The sequence below is a fragment of the Sphaeramia orbicularis genome, chromosome 20 (genome assembly GCF_902148855.1).
Source record: "Sphaeramia orbicularis chromosome 20, fSphaOr1.1, whole genome shotgun sequence".
Classification (NCBI taxonomy): domain Eukaryota; kingdom Metazoa; phylum Chordata; class Actinopteri; order Kurtiformes; family Apogonidae; genus Sphaeramia; species Sphaeramia orbicularis.
This window is the reverse complement of record NC_043976.1, coordinates 46055967-46077627: the sequence shown is the minus strand read 5'-3', so window position 1 is coordinate 46077627 and position 21661 is coordinate 46055967. Positions and strand designations below refer to the sequence as shown.

The window sequence follows — 21661 nt, the reverse complement described above, 5'->3', positions numbered from 1 at the left end:
CTGAGAGGCAGATTTTAGTTCCTTTGGAAACTAGAAGAAGTAGATTTTTTTTGTGATATAGCATTAGATCCTGTACTGATCAAATAAAAATGTGTTTAGAATTTGTACATATTTCTGGTGTAACTAAATTCTACCAGGAAATAATCTTAAAAAACAAATCAAAAACAAAAAATAGCTTTTTTTAACAATATTGTGATATATCATGATATGTCGTATCATGATCCTAGTATTGTGATTTGTATCGTATCACCAGATTCTTGCCGATACACAGCCCTACCAAAGAACCTTCCAGAATATTTATAATTTAGTTTGTGCAGTTTGGCCAACATGTGCCAAAAACATAAACATACTAAAATGAAAACAACACCACTCTGATTAAGTGCACTCTTGAACATATAAACTAAATTGCACTTGGTTTTTGAGGTAGCTTTCAATAACATGAAATGTTAAAAAAAAAAAAAAAAAAAAAAAAACACAGAAGGGAACAGAACAAAATATCAATGAAGAAATGCCTGTTTCCAATAATCTTCCAGGCTTACAGAACAGGTGGCTGTAGCTCTGGTTTTTCAACTGGTAATCAGTGTATTGGGTGGTCTGGGATGGAGGAAGAAGTCTTCCAGCAGTTTGACCCTCACACTGTTTGGGATGCTGTCTCTTCAGCTGTGTGAACAGGTTTGTAGTGTTGGTATGCATTATTCTAAGAGTAGACTGCGTATGTGGAGGACATGGAGGACGTCCATAAAAAAGGGGAAAACCCTGATCCTACAAGCAATAATTTCACTGCTCCGAAAATATTACTTTCTAGTGAAATGCTTCATTTTTACCCAACTTTGTTTGTACAATGGTATTTTGCAAAGACAATAAAGCTTCCTCTATTCTAACTTTCTGAGAGTACGAGGTTTGAGCTTCACATTTTTGTAAAAGACTTTCAGTAGCTTAAGGGTGAGTACCTTGCATCCTTAAACTTTTCCAAAACATGACAACTTTACTAAATTCCCAGTTTTTATCCAGTTCTTCCTGACCATTGGAAACCTTATGTAATCGTCATCTGAAATGCAATCTTTGAAACATCTAATCCACTCAATCTTCCCTGTAATCTTTGTCAAGTTCTTTTTGTCATAAAACACAAAGTACTCCCAAACACTTTCAATTGTTTTGTATGCCAATGGTTCAACTCTAGATGCAAATATGTACAGAATTAAACTGTTCTATCATCTGCCTACCTGAGTTGAAGCATCTTATGTCTGCACCTTAAACAGCATGTGAACAGTAACAATGAGCATGTCGTTGCATAACAAACGAACAGCTACAAGGTCAAAGGCTCAGTACTTCTGCATGTGATCTGTGTGCTGGATAAATACTAGAGAACACTCACCTTCACTCCAACTGCAACATCACTGATGCTGAAAGAGGGAAAAGGCACAATTTTAACAAAATTTCAAAAGGTGTTAATATTAAGTCATTTATTTTCCAGTACTACAAAACAACAGACGTTTTATACATGCAAATTAATATCTTCAGAAGAGCTTGTGACAAAAGGGGAGAAAAATTACATTTTGAGACAAAAAAAACTACACTTGCAGTAATTAATTCCCCAAATACAGTGATTATTGTTGTATTACTTAATTTCCCTCAGGATCTATCTTTGAAGCTTTTAAATCGCCGTTATTGCCTCTTAATACCACTACTGTAAACAGTTTTGCTCTTCACTTTAGTGCTTAAGAATATATGTGTTTGGGCTACACATAATTCCACATGCATGTTCTATGTCTGTATAGCACAGGTGTCAAACATGCGGCCCAGGGGCCAAATCCAGCCTGCCAAAGGGTCCAGTCTGGCCCCTGGGATGAATTTGTGAAATGCAAAAATTACACTGAAGATATTAATCATTTCAGTTCAGGGACCACAAACAGACCACTTTCATCTCCAATGGGTCAGATCAGTAAAACACTATCATAATAACCTATAAATAATCACAACTCCAAATGTTTCCCTTTGTAAATGTAAACATTTTCATGTCATTTTACTGTATTACACTAAAACAAACTAAATTTTCACAAAAACACAACCTCAACAAATATGAACATTCTGAAATGTCTGAAGTGTAATTTTAACAATATTCTGCCTGTTACTAAATGTTTTGTGTATTTGTTGATCCACTGTGATCTGTATGTTATCATTTACACATTTTTCACAATTACAACTGAAACATAATATTGTTAAAATTGCACTTAAGTTTTCTTAAGAAATTTTCATTTGTTCATGTTATTCACATTGTTTTAAAGCACAGGTGTCAAACATGCAGCCCATGGGCCAAAACCGGCCCTCCAAAGGTTCCATTCTGGCCTGCGGCATGATTTTATGGAGTGCAAAAATGACACTGAAGATCTGAACAGTCAAAGGCGTTGAACTGGTTTGAGCCCAGTGTGATCTAAAGTCAAAAAATAGTCTAATAACCCTGACAATAAAATGTGAACAACCTGAAAATTAAGCACAATTTTAACAATATTCTGTTACTAAATGTTTTGTGGATTTGTAAATCCGATTTGTAAGTTGTGTTAATAAGTTGACACACAATATTGTAGACTTTCTTATTTAAGTTACACATTCCAAACATTAAAATTTCAACAATATTATGTTTGTGTAACATTGTGTGTAATGCACATGTACAAGTGATAAGTTGAGGCATAATATTGTTAAAATTTATCTTATTTTTCTTAAGAAATTTAATTTTTTTCTGGTTATTCACATCTTTTTGGTGAAAAGATAGTTTGTAAATGTAAAGATTCTCATAATTTAATGTTTTGATTGTACTAAAATGAAGAGAATAACTTGGAGTTGTCATTATTTATAGGTTTTTATGCTATTATTTTTATGGTTTGGCCCGCTTGAGATTGAATTAGGCTGAATGTGGAACCTGAGCTAAAATGAGTTTGACACCCTTGGTTTAAAGGATAGTTGGTAAATGTAAACATTTTCATTGCATAATTTTACTTTTTTTTCACTCTAAAACAGAGGAAAGTTTGGAGTTGACATTATTTATATGTTATTATTTAACTGGTCTGGCCCATTTCAGATCAAATATCACTTAATGTGGCCCCTGAACTAAAATGAGTTTGACACCCCTGCTTATAGCCTCTCTGCACCCATGTCTACCTTATACTGCAACATGCTGTCATGTTGTTAGTAGGGGTGTAAGAAAATATTGGTTCTGCAATATGCGATATTTCATTTCACAATACTGTATTGATATTAAAAAGTACTGTATGGCTATTTTTAGGTATTTATTCAAATGCAGATATTGTGGAGGTTCATTTTTGTTTATTAGTGCTGGGCAGTGATTAAAATTTTTAGTTGCAATTAATCACGTGGATTTCTGTGACTAATCATGATTAATCACAGTTATATTGGGGGGGGATTTTCCCATTCAAGTTAGCATCGAGCTTGCAATCTTTTTCCCCGTCATTTAAATGTATAATGCTATGTAAATGTACTAGGCAATGAACATAACTGAGAAATATTTTGTATGTATGTTTCAGTTTTACAGTGAGTCTCAAGTAAAAGATTTGGAGAGAAGTTTTCGGTGTCCGGCTTTTCTTGGGAAACCTGTTGTCTATCTGTCGAGCTAATGGCTACACGCACACAAGCAGGGGCAGAATAATGTGAGTTATAATAAAACCGCATTCAAATTGAGATTAAAAAAATTGTCGGCGTTATTTAATGAATGTGTTAAAGTGGTAATAACGTGTTAACTTGCCCAGCCCTAGTTTATATTTTATTTATTACTTAACACTCTTCTATTAAACAATGTTAGTTCCTTTGTTGGGATCGAACAAAAATAATGTTCTTATGTTAGTTCTGAACTAATAGAATATGAGCATTTGAACAGGATCTTAAACTGTAATGTCTGTAAAACAGAATTTCAGTTTGAACACAGGAACATTTTGTGACAGAACATTAGATCCTGTTGGGATCCAATAAAAATGTGTTTAGTATTTGTGCAGATTTCTGGTGTAATTCTGTCCTTCCAGGAAATAATTTTTAAAAAAGTAACAAAACCAGTAAAAACTTGCCTTTTTAACAGTATTGTGATATATCGTATCGTGATCCTAGTATTGTGATTTGTATCGTATCACCAGATTCTTGTCAACACACACCCCTACTTAATACCACTACTGTAAACAGTTTTTGCTCTTCACTTTAGTGCTTAAGATTATACGTGTTTGGGCTTCTTGTAATAAATCCACATGCATGTTCTATGTCTGTATAGCCTCTCTGCACCCATGTCTACCTTATACTGCGACATGCCGTCATGTTGTTAGTAATATCCATTTCCCCAAGGGGCTCATTTACGATTCGTCACAGAAATCCTGCTTCATTCAAACCTAATGCATGGTCACCTCGCAGTCTATGAATGACACACCCTACTGGACTCAACTGCCACACACCAGCTCTAAACAACTGTTTTTAATGCAACAGTATCAGTGTTTGTACTACTGCTGCTAATAGTGCATCGTGCCGTTTCATAACAAAATTGTCCCTTCAGCCATGCGAGCAAACATTCAGTGTCTTTTCTTCTCAAAGGAGCGCACATTAAACGTTCATGGAGGCTTCACAGTATGTACACTGTGGCCGTCTGCTGGGCTAAAGCTAATTAGCGATAGCACAAAGGCACAATAACACAGTTAGCTACCATAGCTCTTCGATAAACTTACTAGCTGTGATATGTGTAGCGTCAGGAAGTGTAAACGCAGACGACCAAAGGGAGAATCTGAACACTTCTCATATCGACACCGTCACTCGCTTTGACTGTCTTTTAAATAACTAACATCACAGGTCATAATTACATCCGTTAACAACCAGTAGGCTTCTGCTAAGTTATGCTAGCAAGCTAACGGTAGGCACTTCCTTAACGGCAGAGCGCGTGGCTATGGAAACCCGTTCACACGAGCGCACGCACTCCTTTGATTTTCCCATACACGCCTCGTGCTCCGCGTTATCTGAACATAATATCAAAGAGACGCATTTATTACTGATGATCAAAAAGCTTACCCGTCCATTTCTGTAGGAATTGATCAGTCGTCCGCTTTCGGTCTTGTTTTCTCTCCAGTTTTACACTTAACTGCGCACGCACCACATACACACGACAGCAAAATGGAGGCGGTGTGTTGAAGTCGCGAGACGACGCAATGGCGGAAGTGGGCGGAAAAGAACGAAGCCGAGCCGAGCGTTTTTGAGCGCGAAGCCTGTAAACCAGGGGCGTCAAACAGGCGTCCCGGGGCCAAATGACCCCCCCCCCCCCAAAGGCTCCAATCTACGGTGGCCCAGAGGTGCAACAGCCCAAAAACTTATCCACTATAAGAAAGAAAAGAGAATACACCAAAAAAATTATCCACTATAATAATAAAAAAAAAACAGCCCAACAAATTATCCACTATAAGAAAAAAGACAACAGCCCAAAAAATTATCCACTATAAGAAAAAAAGAGAACAGCCCAAAAAATTATCCACTATAAGAAAGAAAAGAGAATAGACCAAAACAATTGTCCACCATAAGAAAAAAAACAACAGCCCAAAAATTATCCACTATAAGAAAAAAGAAAACAGCCCAAAAAAAATTATCCACGATAAGAAAAAAAAGAGAACAGCCCAAGAACGAAATAAGAAAGAAAAGAGAAAGAAAAGAGAATAGACCAAAAAAAATTATCCACTATATATTTTTAAAATAACTTTATTTTTAGCGTACCGACTTCCACTTCTGGTGGGTTGCTTCGTTAGCATTAGCCACTTTACCTGAAGGCCTTAAGGCGGCCTTACACTGTATGAGTTTAGAGACGATTTCTCACTGGTGCGACTCTTTCTGGGATCGGGCCCGATGTGCCTCTAATTGTGTGTGGTGCTTGGTGCAGTGTACATGGGGTAAAGAGAAGCGATTAGCACCTCACCACCACCTCACCACCAGCAATCGTGTGTTCGCAAGGAAAACGGAGCTGTTTGAAATCCTGCTCGCTCCTCATGAGTGTATCGCATTGTTAAAGCAGTGCCATGAACCGATGGGCCTCAAATTCTCACACTGTGCATGCGCTAACACAGACGCGTACAGTAGCGTACAAGCTAACAGTAGCTGGCTATAGGTCTAGTGCAGTTTAGCTTTTGCATCTTCCCTCTGGTTCCCTTTGCTGTAGGACTGACAGCCCATACTGTCCACGTCTGGACAACCAGTTCCTGCACCAAACACATCGTTGTCTTTTCTTCTTTTTTGATTCCCCGCAGATAATGGCACATAATACCAAAGCAGCTCGTTGGTTTTTGTTTAGCACTACCATTTCGTGGCTCACACCAATACACAATCGTCTATGCACTTTTATGGATTCCTTGGTATTTTAACGTTATATTTCCGGATACAACACTGGAACGTGTGGTGCATCCTCTGGTGTATGGTCCTACAGTGTGGTGTATCCTCTGGTGTGTGGTCCTACAGTGTGGTGTATCCTCTGGTGTGTGGTCCTACAGTGTGGTGTATCCTCTGGTGTGTGGTCCTACAGTGTGGTGTATCCTCTGGTGTGTGGTCCTACAGTGTGGTGTATCCTCTGGTGTATGGTCCTACAGTGTGGTGCATCCTGTGGTGTATGGTCCTACAGTGTGGTGCGTCCTCTGGTGTATGGTCCTACAGTGTGGTGCGTCCTCTGGTGTATGGTCCTACAGTGTGGTGCGTCCTCTGGTGTATGGTCCTACAGTGTGGTGCGTCCTCTGGTGTATGGTCCTACAGTGTGAGCAGTCAGGTCGCATACGAGCGTCGGTCCGTACAGTGTGAGAACAGGAATCGTGAGCCTGACTGTACGACTGATTCGCACAGTTTGAGATGGAGCTGCGTGCAACAATCGAAATAATCGCACAGTGTATGGACGCCTTTAGTTGTAGTTCAGTGGTCTCTTTTCTCTTCTTCTCTGTGGTCGTATTCAAATAAATCCCAGACAGGACTCTGCTGCTTTAGTCTCCATGTTTCCAGGTAGAGTAGGGACCAGAAGACGACTGGAAACCACAGTGAACACAAGTGACGGAGCAAAAAGTGTCGTATGGAGACAGCACAGAAAACTGATGGAGGGAAATAAATTGATTTCGTATCAATCCGACATTGACAAAGACCGCAGGTGTCAAACATGCGGCCCAGGGGCCCAAATGTGGCCCCCTCACCAAAGGTTCCATTCCGGCCCTGCAGGATGAAAGTGCAAAAATGAACCACTGTTATGGCGCTAGTACAGGCACAGAATCCAAATGCAGAACTCAGAGTCAAAATGTAAAGTTCAAAAGATTTATTAGTCACACACAGGTGTAAGACAAATATAAATGACAAAATCTTGAGGATAATGGGTGGTAATTTCCTCTTTGAATCAGTCCTCCGGACCGAGAACGGCAACCCGTCTCCCCGTGTGGTTAGCGGGGTCTTTTTCCCGACTGGGGAAAAGCAAAGGGAGGTCAGGGACGGAAACAGGTCATACACAGGTAAGCTATTAATCAGGCGACAGGACATAAGGGAAAGGCAAAAACTCACGTACCGAAAGTCAGGCAAGGCGATCAGAACCAGGAATCAGATGAGGCAGAAAAACCGACAGGGAGCAGGCAGTAGGCAAAAACCGGGTAAGCAAAAACGGGTCAAAAACAGGAATCCAAAAACAGACAGACAAGATCAGAACGCTGGTAAGTACTGCAAGAGTAACAAACTGGCGACTGACAGGGGGAAGAGACAGGGTTTAAATACACAAAAGGGAGGGAAGACAACTAGACACAGGTGGAGCAAATTAGGGCGGAGACAGGTAATCAGGTGAAAGGTAAGAACGATCAGGGAACAGGAAGTAAAGACGACAGACAAGACACATGAGGGGAAACTTAACAAAATAAAACAGGAAGTGACAAACAAACATAAAAGACAGACAAAACCAGACTAACGTCTGGCTGCCGGCATGACAGAACCCCCCCTCCTAGGGACGGCACCAGACGGACCAGGGACATCAGGATGGCGTTGATGGAACTCTTGGATCAGGTCAGGGTCCAAAATGAAGGAGGCCGGCACCCAGGAACGTTCTTCAGGTCCATACCCTTCCCAATCCACAAGGTACTGGAAGCCCCTCCCCCGGCGACGAGCTGCCATCAGTTGCCGAACCGTGTAGGCTGGGTCACCCTCAATAAGGCGTGGTGGTGGTGGAGGTTGGGTAGGCGGGACCAGGCGACTCTCCTTAACAGGTTTGACTTGGCTCACGTGAAAAGTGGGATGTATCCTCATAGACCTTGGCAATTTCAAACGTACAGAAACAGGATTAATAACCTTCGAGATAGGGAATGGGCCTACAAACCTGGGTGCCAGTTTGCGACTTTCCATCCTCAGAGGAAGGTTCCTGGCCGACAACCAGACCCGCTGATCCGGATGGTAGACGGGTGCAGAGATCCTATGGCGGTCCGCCGTGGTCTTGTACTGGGCCGACGCCTTCACCAGAGCCTGTCTGGCCCGAGTCCAGGTCCTCTTGCATCTATGGATCAGGGCCAAAGCCGAAGGAACGCCCACCTCCTTCTCCAATGAAGGAAACAGAGGAGGCTGATAACCACACACTACGTGAAAAGGAGACAATCCGGATGAAGCACTGGGTAGAGAGTTGTGAGCAAACTCCACCCACAACAGATGACGGCTCCAGGAGGCGGGGTTTTGGGAAGCCAACACACGGAGTCCCACCTCCAGGACCTGGTTAAGTCTCTCAGTTTGGCCGTTGGTCTGCGGGTGAAAACCAGAGGACAGACTGACAGAGGCACCAATGAGAGAAGAAAAAGCCTTCCAAAATCTAGCAATAAACTGAGGTCCCCTATCGGAAACAATGTCTTTTGGGAAACCATGAAGTCGACACACATGTTGCAACAGCGCCTCCGCAGTCTCCTTAGCAGACGGGAGTTTAGGTAGGGGAATGAAATGCACCATTTTAGAAAATCGGTCCACCACCGTGAGTACGGTCGTGTTACCATTAGACAGGGGAAGACCAGTAACAAAATCCAGGGCGATGTCCGACCAGGGTCTCTTAGGGACAGGTAGCGGATGCAGCTGCCCCATCGGCGCTTTGTTAGAAGCCTTACAAGCAGCACAGACAGGACATGCGGCCACATATTCACTCACGTCCCTCTCCATGGCGGGCCACCAAAAACGTTGCCTGATCAGAAACAGGGTTCTCCTCACATCCGGGTGGCACGCCATCTTAGAAGTGTGGCCCCAATGGATCACCTGGGAACGGAGATGAGGAGGAACAAACAGACGGTCTGGCGGTACGCCATCCGGAACATCACAGTCATTAAGGGCCTCAGTGACCATCCTCTCTACGCCCCACTGAAAGGCCCCCACCACACAAGAGCTAGGCAAAATAGTTTCAGGCTCAGAGACAGGCTTTTCAGGGGAGAAAACTCTGGACAGGGCGTCAGGCTTACCATTCTTGGAACCCGGACGGTAGGATAGGGTGAAGTTGAAACGTGTGAAAAACAATGCCCACCTGGCCTGACGGGAGTTGAGACGTTTAGCCGAACGTAGGTACTCCAGGTTTTTATGATCTGTCCAGATCAGAAACGGAACTTCTGTCCCCTCCAGCCAGTGTCGCCATTCCTCCAATGCCACCTTAATGGCCAACAGTTCACGATTGCCTATGTCATAGTTCATCTCAGCTTGCGACAGTCTCCTTGACAAATACGCGCAGGGATGGAGCCTATTGTCGGCTGGCGAGCGCTGGGAGATGACAGCCCCCACTCCCAAATCAGAAGCATCGACTTCCACCACAAACTGCAGAGCAGGGTCTGGAACGGACAGAATGGGAGCAGAGGAGAACGCCACCTTAAGGCGGTTAAACGCCCTGTCAGCCTCAGGGCTCCACCTGAATACAGACTTAGAAGAGGTGAGAGAATGCAGGGGGGCAGCCACACTGCTGAACCCCCGGATAAACTTTCTATAAAAGTTAGCGAAACCCAGGAATCTCTGAACGTCTCTCCGAGAAGATGGTGTTGGCCATTCTCTCACTGCACTAACCTTTTCAGGGTCCATCTGGACACTCCCCTCAGAAATGATGAAACCCAAAAATGAGACCGTAGGTTGGTGGAACTCGCATTTTTCAGCTTTGACATACAGTTGGTTGCAGAGGAGCCTCTGGAGCACCTGTCGCACATGCTGAACATGCGTGCTCTCATCTGGGGAGAAAATTAATATGTCGTCCAGATAGACAAATACAAAAACATTTAGCATATCCCTGAGGACATCGTTAACGAGGGCCTGGAAGACAGCAGGGGCATTGGTCAGACCGAAAGGCATCACCAGATACTCGTAGTGACCACTGGGAGTGTTAAAAGCTGTTTTCCACTCATCTCCTTCTCTGATTCTAACCAAGTGATAGGCATTACGAAGATCCAACTTAGTAAACACTTTAGCCCCATGCAAAAGTTCAAAAGCTGAGGACATCAGCGGTAACGGGTACCGGTTGCGGATAGTGATGTCATTAAGTCCCCGATAATCTATACACGGCCTTAGTGATTTATCCTTTTTGTCTACAAAAAAGAAACCCGCCCCTGCAGGAGATGAAGAGGGTCTGATTAACCCGGCTGCCAGAGACTCGTCAATGTACTTTTTCATAGCTAAATTTTCTGGCCCAGATAGAGAATATAATCTCCCCTTAGGTGGAGACGTACCAGGACGTAGTTCTATGGCGCAGTCATACGAACGGTGAGGAGGTAAGGCCGTAGCCTTAGACTTACTAAACACCTCCTTTAAATCATGGTAACACGGGGGAACCTTCTCCAGTGCTGGAAAGTCCTTATCCTCCCCTACCGGAACACTAACCGGGGCCACGGAGATCTGTGGAGTCTTGGGTGAGTATACAGGTAATTTAATATATTTACAACGAGTCTCACAGTCTTTACCCCAAGACTGAACCTCCCCAGTGCCCCAATCAATAAATGGCTCGTGAATCTGTAACCACGGATAACCCAGAATTAGTGGCTGGGACTCCGACTCATAAATGTGAAAGTTAACGCTCTCAGTGTGTCCATCAGTGAACTGAACGGAGACTGGCTCGGTACAATGGGTTATCCGGCAAATCACGTGGCCATCCAGGGCCCGGGCCTCCAACGGACGCTGGATCGGAATCGACCCAAGTCCCAACTTCTGTACCAGGCTCTGGTCCATTAAATTAGCGTCGGACCCGGAATCGATCAGTACGGGGTGCTGGAGAGACAAAGAATCAGAGCAGAGGAGAACCACAGGAAACGGACGAGAAACAGTGGATAAACAAACAGTTCTGCTCAACAGCGACCCCTCACTTGTCTTGCCATCAGGCTTAAGTGGGCAATTACATACCCTATGTCCCCCTTGTCCACAGTACAGACAGAGACCCTCGGTCAGGCGACGTCGGCGTTCTTCAGCTGAGATGTGGGTCTGGCTGAGTTGCATGGGTTCCTCCTTCCCACCGTCTGTCTCAGTAACCGGGAGTCGAACCACCTCCCGAACGGGCCCCTTGCCAGACGAAGAGCGAACCACAGACTCATCTGTCTGCCAAACAGACTCCTGATCAGCGACCCGGATGGCCTCGGCGATGACGTCATCCAGGGAGTGGAGCTGTTGACGGAGCGCCATCTCACGGCCCACGGAGCGGCTTAGCCCGGTCAAAAAGGCGGTGATCAGGGCCTGGTTGTTCCACCCTGATTCAACCGCTAGGGAACGAAAAACACTCACATACTGCCTGATAGACTGATCTCCCTGTCTCAGCCTCATAAGCTGATGACCAGCGAATTGTCCCCGAACCGGGTGGTCGTAGACCCTTTTGAGTTCAGTCACTAGGGAGGAAAATGACTGAACTGCTGGGGAATTCTGCTCAAAGAGCACGTTGAAATAACTCAGAGGGGGACCCTCTAACAGACTGGCCACATAGGCGATCTTAACAGAATCTTTAGAAAAACGAATGGGTTGAGAATCAAAAATAAGCTGGAGCTGGGTGAAAAAATCCCGACAGGTATCTGGATTACCTGAGTACTTGGACGGTGCCGGAATGTGAGGTTCGGCCGAGTCCCAAACAGGAGGACTGGTAGCCTGGTTCTCGCCTGACACAGCCGCAGCCGCAGCCTGGGTACGGGTGAGCTGGGAGACCTGCGTGGCTAACAGAGTCATCCTATCCACCAGGGAGTGTAACATCTTTTCATGTCCTCCCAACCTGTGCCCCTGGGACTGGATAGCCTCCTTGACCTGATTGAGTTCTGCTGGATTCATAATGTGGCCAGTTTGTACTGTTATGGCGCTAGTACAGGCACAGAATCCAAATGCTGAACTCAGAGTCAAAATGTAAAGTTCAAAAGATTTATTAGTCCCACACAGGTGTAAGACAAATATAAATGACAAAATCTTGAGGATAATGGGTGGTAATTTCCTCTTTGAATCAGTCCTCCGGACCGAGAACGGCAACCCGTCTCCCCGTGTGGTTAGCGGGGTCTTTTTCCCGACTGGGGAAAAGCAAAGGGAGGTCAGGGACGGAAACAGGTCATACACAGGTAAGCTATTAATCAGGCGACAGGACATAAGGGAAAGGCAAAACTCACGTACCGAAAGTCAGGCAAGGCGATCAGAACCAGGAATCAGATGAGGCAGAAAAACCGACAGGGAGCAGGCAGTAGGCAAAAACCGGGTAAGCAAAAACGGGTCAAAAAACAGGAATCCAAAAACAGACAGACAAGATCAGAACGCTGGTAAGTACTGCAAGAGTAACAAACTGGCGACTGACAGGGGGAAGAGACAGGGTTTAAATACACAAAAGGGAGGGAAGACAACTAGACACAGGTGGAGCAAATTAGGGCGGAGACAGGTAATCAGGTGAAAGGTAAGAACGATCAGGGAACAGGAAGTAAAGACGACAGACAAGACACATGAGGGGAAACTTAACAAAATAAAACAGGAAGTGACAAACAAACATAAAAGACAGGCAAAACCAGACTAACGTCTGGCTGCCGGCATGACAACCTGAACAGTCCAGGTTGAACAAATCCTTTTGGTTCAGGTTCCACATACAGACACATGTGATCTACAGTTAAAAAAACAACAACACAATAACCCATAAATAATGATAACGACAAATTTACTTGGTGAAAAATTATGTGGAAAAAATTTCAGTGAAAAAAAAAAAACTGAAAATATTGACATTTACAAAACTATTCTTTCACAATAAAATACAAATAAATACATAAATAAAAACAAAGATGAACAACCTGAAATGTGCAATTGTAACAATATTCTGTCTGTTCCTAAATGTTTGGTGCATTTATGGATCCACTGGGATCTGCAGTTGTGTTCAGAATAATGGATGGAATATTGGAGAAATTGTTCAAGTTTTATTTCCAAACTCCAAAATTTTCACAATATTCTGCCTGTTCCCAAATGTTTATGGAACACTGTGTGTAAATGTACATGTAGAAATAATAAGTCCAGGCAGAATATTGTTAAAATTGCACAAAATTTTCAAATGAAATTTCTGTCTTGTTTTTTTTTCAGGTTATTCACATCTGTTTTGTAAAATGTAAATATTTTCATAACTGGGTTTTTTTTGTACTAAAACAATAAGAAAATTTGGATTTGTCATTATTTATAGGTTATTAAGTCATTATTTTACTGGTTCTGGCCCACTGCAGATCAAACTGGGCTGAATATGGAACTGAACCAAAATGAGTTGGACAGTCCCGACAAAGACGAAAACGAAGGGAATTTTATCCATAATTTTTATACGTTTTAGTTTTGTAAACACACAATACAGTTTCATTTAGTAATGTTTTTTTCTTTTAATTATAGTTTTTATTTATTTCAGTTAACAAAAATGTTTTTTCAATTCTAGTTTTCATCATTTCGTTAGTTTTCGTTAACGATAATAACCCTGGTAGGCACCAGTTGAAACTCGGCTCTAATGATTAGGGCTGTGTATCAGCAAGAATCTGGCGATACGATACAAATCACAATACTAGGATCACAATACAATATATCACTATATATCAATACACTGTTAAACGGCAATTTTTAAATTGGTTTTGTTTCTTTTTTAAATGATTTCCTGGAAGAATTGAATTCCAGCAGAAATCTGCACAAATACTAAACACATTTTTATTTGATCCCAACAGGATCTAATGTTCTATCACCAAATGTTCAAACTGTGTTCAAACTGAAATTCTGTTTTCCAGACATTCCAGTTTCAGATCCTGTTCAAATGTTCAGATTCTATTAGTTGACAACTAGCATCAGAACAGGATTTGAGTTCAATCCCAACAAAGGAATGAACATTGAATAAAAGAGTGTGAAATAAGACTAAATACAATATTAAAAAAAAAAAAAAGAAAAAGTAAAATGAACCTCCACAATATCTGCATTTGAATAAATACCTAAAAACATCCATACAGTACTGTTTAATATCGATACAGTATTGTGAAATGAAATATTGCGATATATTGCAGAACCGATATTTTCTTTCAGCCCTAGTTTTCGTTAGTTTTGTAAACACACAATACAGTTTCAGTTAATTATGTTTTTTTTTCTTTTAATTATAGTTTTTATTTCAGTTAACAAAAGTGTTTTTTCCATTCTAGTTTTCGTCATTTCCTTAGTGTTCGTTAATAACCTTGGTAGGCGTCAGTTCAAACCCGGCTCTAATGACCCAGATGGAGCCGGTGCTGGACCGGATCCACAGGACCGGTCCGCTCTGTGGAGGCCTTTCCTTTCCCACCCTGCACTGACGCCTGACTCTGCTGTCCTCTGGTCCTTTCCTGTTTTTCTAATCAGTCTCTAGGGGCTCTGCTTCTCCTCTGTCATACCTGCTGCCAGACGCTAGTCTGGTTTTGTCTGTCTTTTGTGTTTTGTTTGTCATTTCCTGTTTTATTGTGTTAAGTTTTCCCTCATGTGTCTTGTCCGTCGTCTTTACTTCCTGTTCCCCGTTCATCCTGACCTCTGTCCTGATTACCTGTCTCCGCCCTGATTTGCTCCACCTGTGTCTAGTTGTCTTCCCTCCCTTTTGTGTATTTAAACCCTGTCCTTTCCCCTTGTCAATCGCCAGTTTGTAACTCTAGTAGTTCTTACCAGCGTCTTGACCTCGTTTGTTCGTTTTGTCTGCCTGTTGTGACCCTTTTTGGATTCCTCGGTTTTTTGCCTACTGCCTGCTCCCTGTCGGTTTTTGTCTGCCTCATTGGATTTCCTGGTTTCGATCTTCTCGCCCTGACTTTCTGGTACGTGAGTATTTGTCTAGCCCTTATGTCCTGTTGCCTGAGTGATAGCCTGCCTGTGCATGACCTGTTTCCGTCCCTGACCTCCCTTTGCTTTTCCCCAGTCGGGGAAAATACCCCAAACGCCGCTCGGGGAGACGGGCTGCCGCCCTCGAACCGGAGGACGAATCAGAGGAGGATATCTCCCACCTTTATCCTCAAGATTCTGTCATTATTATTATTCTTTCACCTGTGTGTGAATAATAAATTCTTTGAACCTTATTTTTGTGTCCGAGTTTCTGCATTTGGATTCAGAGTTTGTACTAGCCGCATTACAGTACAAACTGGCCATAAAATGAATCCAGCAGAACTCACACAGGTCAAGGAGGCTATCCAGTCCCAGGGGCACAGGCTGGGTGGACATGAGCAGGTTCTCCACACCCTTCTCGATAAAATGAACCAGCTCACTACTCAGGTCACCCAACTCACCAGTACCCAAGCTGCGGCTGCAGCTGCGTCAGGCGAGAATCGAGCCGCTACCCCGCCAGTTCGAGACTCGGTTGAGCCGAACATTCCGGCGCCATCCAAATATTCTGGTAATCCTGATACCTGTCGTGATTTTTTTCACCCAGCTCCAGTTAATTTTTGCTTCCCAGCCCGCTCGATTTGCTAAAGACTCTGTTAAGATTGCATATGTGGCCAGCCTGTTGGAAGGCCCTCCTTTAAGCTATTTCAACGCCCTTTTTGAGCAGAATTCCCCTGCTGTTCAGTCTTTTTCGACCCTTGTATCAGAACTTAAGAGGGTTTATGACCACCCGGTCCGGAGCCAATTTGCTGGTCATCAGCTCATGAGGCTTAGACAGGGAGATATGACAATCAGGCAGTATGTGAGCGCCTTTCGTTCCCTAGCGGTTGAATCGGGGTGGAACAACCAGGCCCTGATTACCGCTTTTTTTGACCGGCCTAAGTCGTTCTGTTGGCCGGGAGATGGCGCTTCGCCAACAGCTGCACTCCTTAGACGACGTCATCACCGAGGCTATCCGGGTCGCAGATCAAGAGTCTGTGTGGCAGTCAGAAGAACCTGAGGTCCGCACTCCGACTAGCAAGGGACCTGGTCGTGAGGTGGTTCGTTCTCCAGTTGCTGAGTCCAGCGGCAATAAAGAGGAGCCGATGCAACTGGGCCGGGCTCACATCTCGGCTGCAGAACGCCAACGACGTTTGGTTGAAGGCCTCTGTTTATACTGCAGACAAGGAGGGCACAGAGTCAGCAGCTGTGTCTTAAGACCAGATGCTAAGACAGGTGAGGGGTCGCTATTGAGCCGAACTGTTTGTCTGTCCACTGTCACTCGTCCGTTTCCTGTGGTTCTTCTGTGCTCTGATTCTCTGTCTCTCCAGCACCCCGTCCTGATCGGTTCCGACGCTAATCTTATGGATCAGAATCTGATACTTAAGTTGGGACTCAGCTCTACGCCTATCCAGCGTCCACTAGAAGCTCGAGCCTGGATGATCACGTGATCTGCAGGATAACCCACTGTACTGAGCCGGTTGCTGTGCAGTTTATGGACGGACACACTGAGGACATCAGTTTTCATATTTACAACTCAGACACTCAACCTCTTATCCTGGGTTATCCTTGGTTGCAGAAACATGAACCTTTTATTGATTGGGGCACGGGGGAGGTCTATTCGTGGGGTAAAGAATGTGGAGCTCGTTGCAAGTTTGTTAAGTTACCTGTTTGTCCCCCCAAGTTGCCTCAGATCTCCGTGGCCCCGGTTAGTTTTCCTCAGGAAGAGGATAAAGACTTTCCTGCACTAGAAAAGGTTCCTCCATGTTACCATGACCTTAAGGAGGTATTCAGTAAATCTAAGGCTACGGCCCTACCTCCTCATCGCCCTTATGACTGTTCTATTGAATTACGACCTGGTACTTCTCCTCCTAAAGGGAGATTATATTCCCTGTCCGGCCCAGAGAACCTGGCTATGAAAAAGTACATAGACGAGTCCCTGGCAGCTGGGTTAATTCGGCCCTCGTCGTCGCCTGCAGGAGCAGGCTTCTTTTTTGTTGATAAGAAGGATAAGACTCTAAGACCATGCATTGACTATAGGGGGCTTAACGACATTACAATTCGTAACAGATATCCCTTGCCGCTGATGTCATCAGCATTCGAACTGTTACACGGGGCCAAAATTTTCTCCAAACTAGACCTTCGCAATGCTTACCACTTGGTTAGGATTAGAGAAGGAGATGAGTGGAAGACAGCATTCAACACCCCCAGTGGCCACTACGAGTACCTGGTAATGCCTTTTGGCCTCACCAACGCCCCTGCTGTCTTCCAGGCCCTTGTAAATGACGTACTCAGGGATATGCTAAATGTGTTTGTGTTTGTATATCTGGACGACATTCTGATTTTTTCCCCAGACGAGGAGACACACATTCAACATGTTCGCCAGGTGCTTCAAAGGCTACTCGCAAACCAATTATTCGTCAAGGCAGAAAAGTGCGAGTTCCACCAGCCCACGGTTTCTTTTCTGGGATTCATCATTTCTGAGGGAAGTGTCCAGATGGACCCTGAGAAGGTTAGTGCGGTGAGGGAGTGGCCGACTCCTGTTTCCCGGAAGGATGTTCAAAGGTTTCTTGGCTTCGCTAACTTTTATAGGAAGTTTATTCGGGGGTTCAGCAGTGTGGCTGCCCCTCTGCATGCTCTCACCTCTCCCAAGTCTGTATTCAGGTGGAGTCCGGAAGCTGATAAGGCGTTTAACCACCTAAAGGGGGCGTTCTCCACCGCCCCCTGTCCTGTCCGTCCCTGATCCAGCTCTGCAGTTTGTGGTGGAAGTCGATGCCTCTGATTGGGAGTGGGGGATGTCATATCTCACGCTCCCCTGCTGACAATAGGCTCCACCCCTGCGCCTACTTGTCAAGGAGACTGTCTCCAGCTGAGAGGAATTATGACATTGGTAATCGTGAGCTGTTGGCCATCAAGGTGGCGTTGGAGGAATGGCGGCATTGGCTGGAGGGGACGGATGTGCCGTTTCTCATCTGGACCGATCATAAGAACCTCGAATACCTCCGATCGGCTAAGCGCCTCAACTCCCGTCAGGCCAGGTGGGCTCTATTTTTCACTCGCTTCAACTTCACCCTGTCCTACCGTCCTGGCTCCAAGAATGGGAAGCCGGACGCTCTCTCCAGAGTCTTCTCTCCTGACACATCGGTTTCTGAACCTGAATCTATTCTACCCAGTTCCTGTATGGTGGGGTCTTTTCAATGGGGTGTTGAAAAAATTGGTTATGGAGGCCCTGAATGACTGTGTGATCCCGGATGGCGTACCGCCAGACCGCCTGTTTGTCCCTCCTCACCTCCGCCCCCAGGTGATCCAGTGGGGCCACGCTTCCAAGATGGCGTGCCATCCCCGGGGTGAAGAGGACCCTGTTTGTGCTAAAGCAACGTTTTTGGTGGACAGCCATGGAGAAGGACGTCGCAGAATACGTGGCCGCCTGTCCTGTATGTGCTGTCAATAAGACCTCCAATAAGTCCCCCATGTGGGAGTTGCTGCCGTTACCTATCCCCAAACGACCCTGGTCGGACATTGCTCTGGACTTCGTGACTGGTTTGCCCTTGTCCAACGGTAACACAGTTGTTCTTTTCTGTAGTGGATAGGTTCTCTAAGATGGTGCACTTTATTCCCCTACCTAAGCTCCCTTCAGCTAAGGAAACAGCAGAGACGCTGTTGACTCATGTTTTTCGCCTCATGGTTTCCCTAGAGACGTGGTCTCGATAGGGGGCCCCAGTTCATTGCTAGTTTTTGGAAAGCCTTTTGTTCTCTCGTTGGTGCTTCTGTCAGTTTGTCTTCTGGTTTTCACCCGCAGACCAACGGCCAAACGGAAAGGCTTAATCAGGTCCTGGAGGTGGGTCTCCGTGTGTTGGCTTCTCAGAACCCCGCCTCCTGGAGTCATCATCTGGTGTGGGTGGAGTTTGCTCACAACTCGCTTCCCAGTGCTTCTTCTGGTCTTTCACCTTTTCACGTGGTGTATGGTTATCAGCCGCCCTTGTTTCCTTCACTGGAGAAGGAAGTGGGCGTGCCTTCAGCCTTGGCTCTAATCCACAGATGCAAGAGGACCTGGACTCGAGCTAGACAAGCCCTGTTGAAGGCTTCAGGCCGCTACAAGCACCTCGGCGGACTCACGTAGAAGCCACGCTCCCGTTTACCATAGGACCAGCGGGTTTGGGCTGTCGGCCAAAACATCTTCCTCTCGTATTGAGAGTCGCAAGTGGCACCCAGGTTTGTAGGTCCATTCCTATCTCGAAATAATTAATCCTGTCTCGGTACGCCTTAAGTGCCAAGGTCTATGAGGATCCATCCCACTTTTCACTGTGAGCCAAATCAAACCCGTGAAAGACAGCCACCTGGTCCCGCCCACCCAACCTCCACCTCCTCCTCGGATGATTGAGGGGATCCGGCCTTACACAGTTCGACGTCTTATGGTGCTCGTCAGCGAGGGAGCGGTTTCCAGTACCTCGGGGCTTGGGAGGGTTATGGACCTGAGGAACGCTCGGGTGCCGGCTTCCCGGATTCTGGACCGGACCCTGATCAACAATTCCATCGGAGTCATCCTGAGGTCCACTGGTCCGTCTGGTGCCGTCCCTAGGAGGGGGGGTACTGTCATGCCTGCTGCCAGACGCTAGTCTGGTTTTGTCTGTCTTTTATGTTTTGTTTGTCATTTCCTGTTTTATTGTGTTAAGTTTTCCCTCATGTGTCTTGTCCGTCGTCTTTACTTCCTGTTCCCCGTTCAATCCTGACCTCTTACCTGATTACCTGTCTCCGCCCGATTTGCTCCACCTGTGTCTAGTTGTCTTCCCTCCCTTTTGTGTATTTAAACCCTGTCCTTTCCCCTTGTCAATCGCCAGTTTGTAACTCTAGTAGTTCTTACCAGCGTCTTGACCTCGTTTGTTCGTTTGTCTGCCTGTTGTGACCCTTTTTGGATTCCTCGGTTTTTTGCCTACTGCCTGCTCCCTGTCGGTTTTTGTCTGCCTCATTGGATTTCCTGGTTTCGATCTTCTCGCCCTGACTTTCTGGTACGTGAGTATTTGTCTAGCCCTTATGTCCTGTTGCCTGAGTGATAGCCTGCCTGTGCATGACCTGTTTCCGTCCCTGACCTCCCTTTGCTTTTCCCCAGTCGGGGAAAATACCCCAAACGCCGCTCGGGGAGACGGGCTGCCGCCCTCGAACCGGAGGATGAATCAGAGGAGGATATCTCCCACCTTTATCCTCAAGATTCTGTCATTATTATTATTCTTTCACCTGTGTTGTGAATAATAAATTCTTTGAACCTTATTTTGTGTCCGAGTTTCTGCATTTGGATTCAGTGTTTGTACTAGCCGCATTACATCCTCAACATCTGTCTGATCTGTCCACTCGCTCTCACACCTTTATCAATTACACAAAATGGCCTCCGCCGTCATTTTCCAGACTTTCTGCGTTTTATGCCGACGTCGGAGCATCTTGGAGTTAAAAATCGCTACAGGCACAAACATAGAAAATGGGATGAGTTAAAGCCAATTAAAACCCTGTGTAATAGCAGACGGTGTGATCCAGGCTGCATATCAAACTCTATTCTGACTTTAGTCCTTATTGTTTTGGATCCTAGACCCCTGTTAGAACGAAACACCTGGATTCAACGTGTCCACATACTTTTGTCCATTTGTGGATGAGTTTACAGCAGGGGCGTCAAACATGCGTCCGGGGGTCAAATGCGTCCCCCCCCAAAGGTTCCAGTCCGACCCCTGGGATGAATTTACAAAGTGTATAATTCCACAGTCCAGGCTGTGGAACTCATGTTAGTGTGGGTTCCACATCCAGACCAATCTGATCTACAGTCCAATAATAACAGCAGAAGAACCCACACAAAAGAAGGACTGCAGATTTACTACTGGGTTTGATGGAAAAAATAATATTACATTATGTCTGTAATAATGACAACTTCAAATGTTTGTCTGTTTTGGTGCAAAAAATAACATTAAATTATGAAACTCTTTCCATTTCCAACTCTCCTGTACCAATAAATGTGACTAACCTGAACAAATGTGTCCAACCTGAAATGTCTGTATTAATTCAGTCCAGTTTGAACTCTTTTCTTCCTGTTCCTCAGTGTTTAGTGTCTTTGGAGATCTGATCCCGAATGCACATGGACTAATGAGAAGTGGAGGAAGAAGACTGAGAAAATTGCACTGATTTTACTGAAGAAATTTCAGTTTTTTCAGGTTATTCACATCTTTTTTTTTTTTTTTTTTTGTTTAACCCTGGTTTAATGATCATTAAGTTAAAAATAGGAAATATCAGATTTACACTGAAAAAAGCAGAGGATAGTATTAGAATAAACAGAGATAAATTAGTAAGAAGATAGATTTAGAGAGAACATCCTGTGGAAGTC

The 21661-nt window shown here is 44.6% G+C and overlaps 1 protein-coding gene and 1 long non-coding RNA gene across 4 annotated transcripts in view; both read right to left on the bottom strand.

The window, feature by feature from the left end:
• Nucleotides 1-5169, bottom strand: part of LOC115411271 (polypyrimidine tract-binding protein 2-like) — a 35470-nt gene extending 30301 nt beyond the window's left edge. For all 3 annotated transcript variants that reach the window (XM_030123334.1, XM_030123335.1, XM_030123336.1), the window contains exons 1-2: nucleotides 5053-5169; nucleotides 1376-1403 (exon numbers count right to left, since the gene is read on the bottom strand). In XM_030123334.1, coding sequence (XP_029979194.1) covers nucleotides 1376-1403; nucleotides 5053-5060 — 36 coding nt within the window. In that variant the 5' untranslated portion in view covers nucleotides 5061-5169. The remainder of the gene's footprint in view (nucleotides 1-1375; nucleotides 1404-5052) is intronic.
• A 9539-nt stretch (nucleotides 5170-14708) lies between these two features.
• On the bottom strand, nucleotides 14709-20685 carry LOC115411589 (uncharacterized). Its single transcript, XR_003934240.1, has 3 exons — nucleotides 20628-20685; nucleotides 18805-18808; nucleotides 14709-14843 (listed from the first exon to the last, which is right to left on the bottom strand). It is a non-coding gene; the product is annotated as an uncharacterized LOC115411589 (long non-coding RNA).
• Nucleotides 20686-21661: the final 976 nt, after the last annotated feature.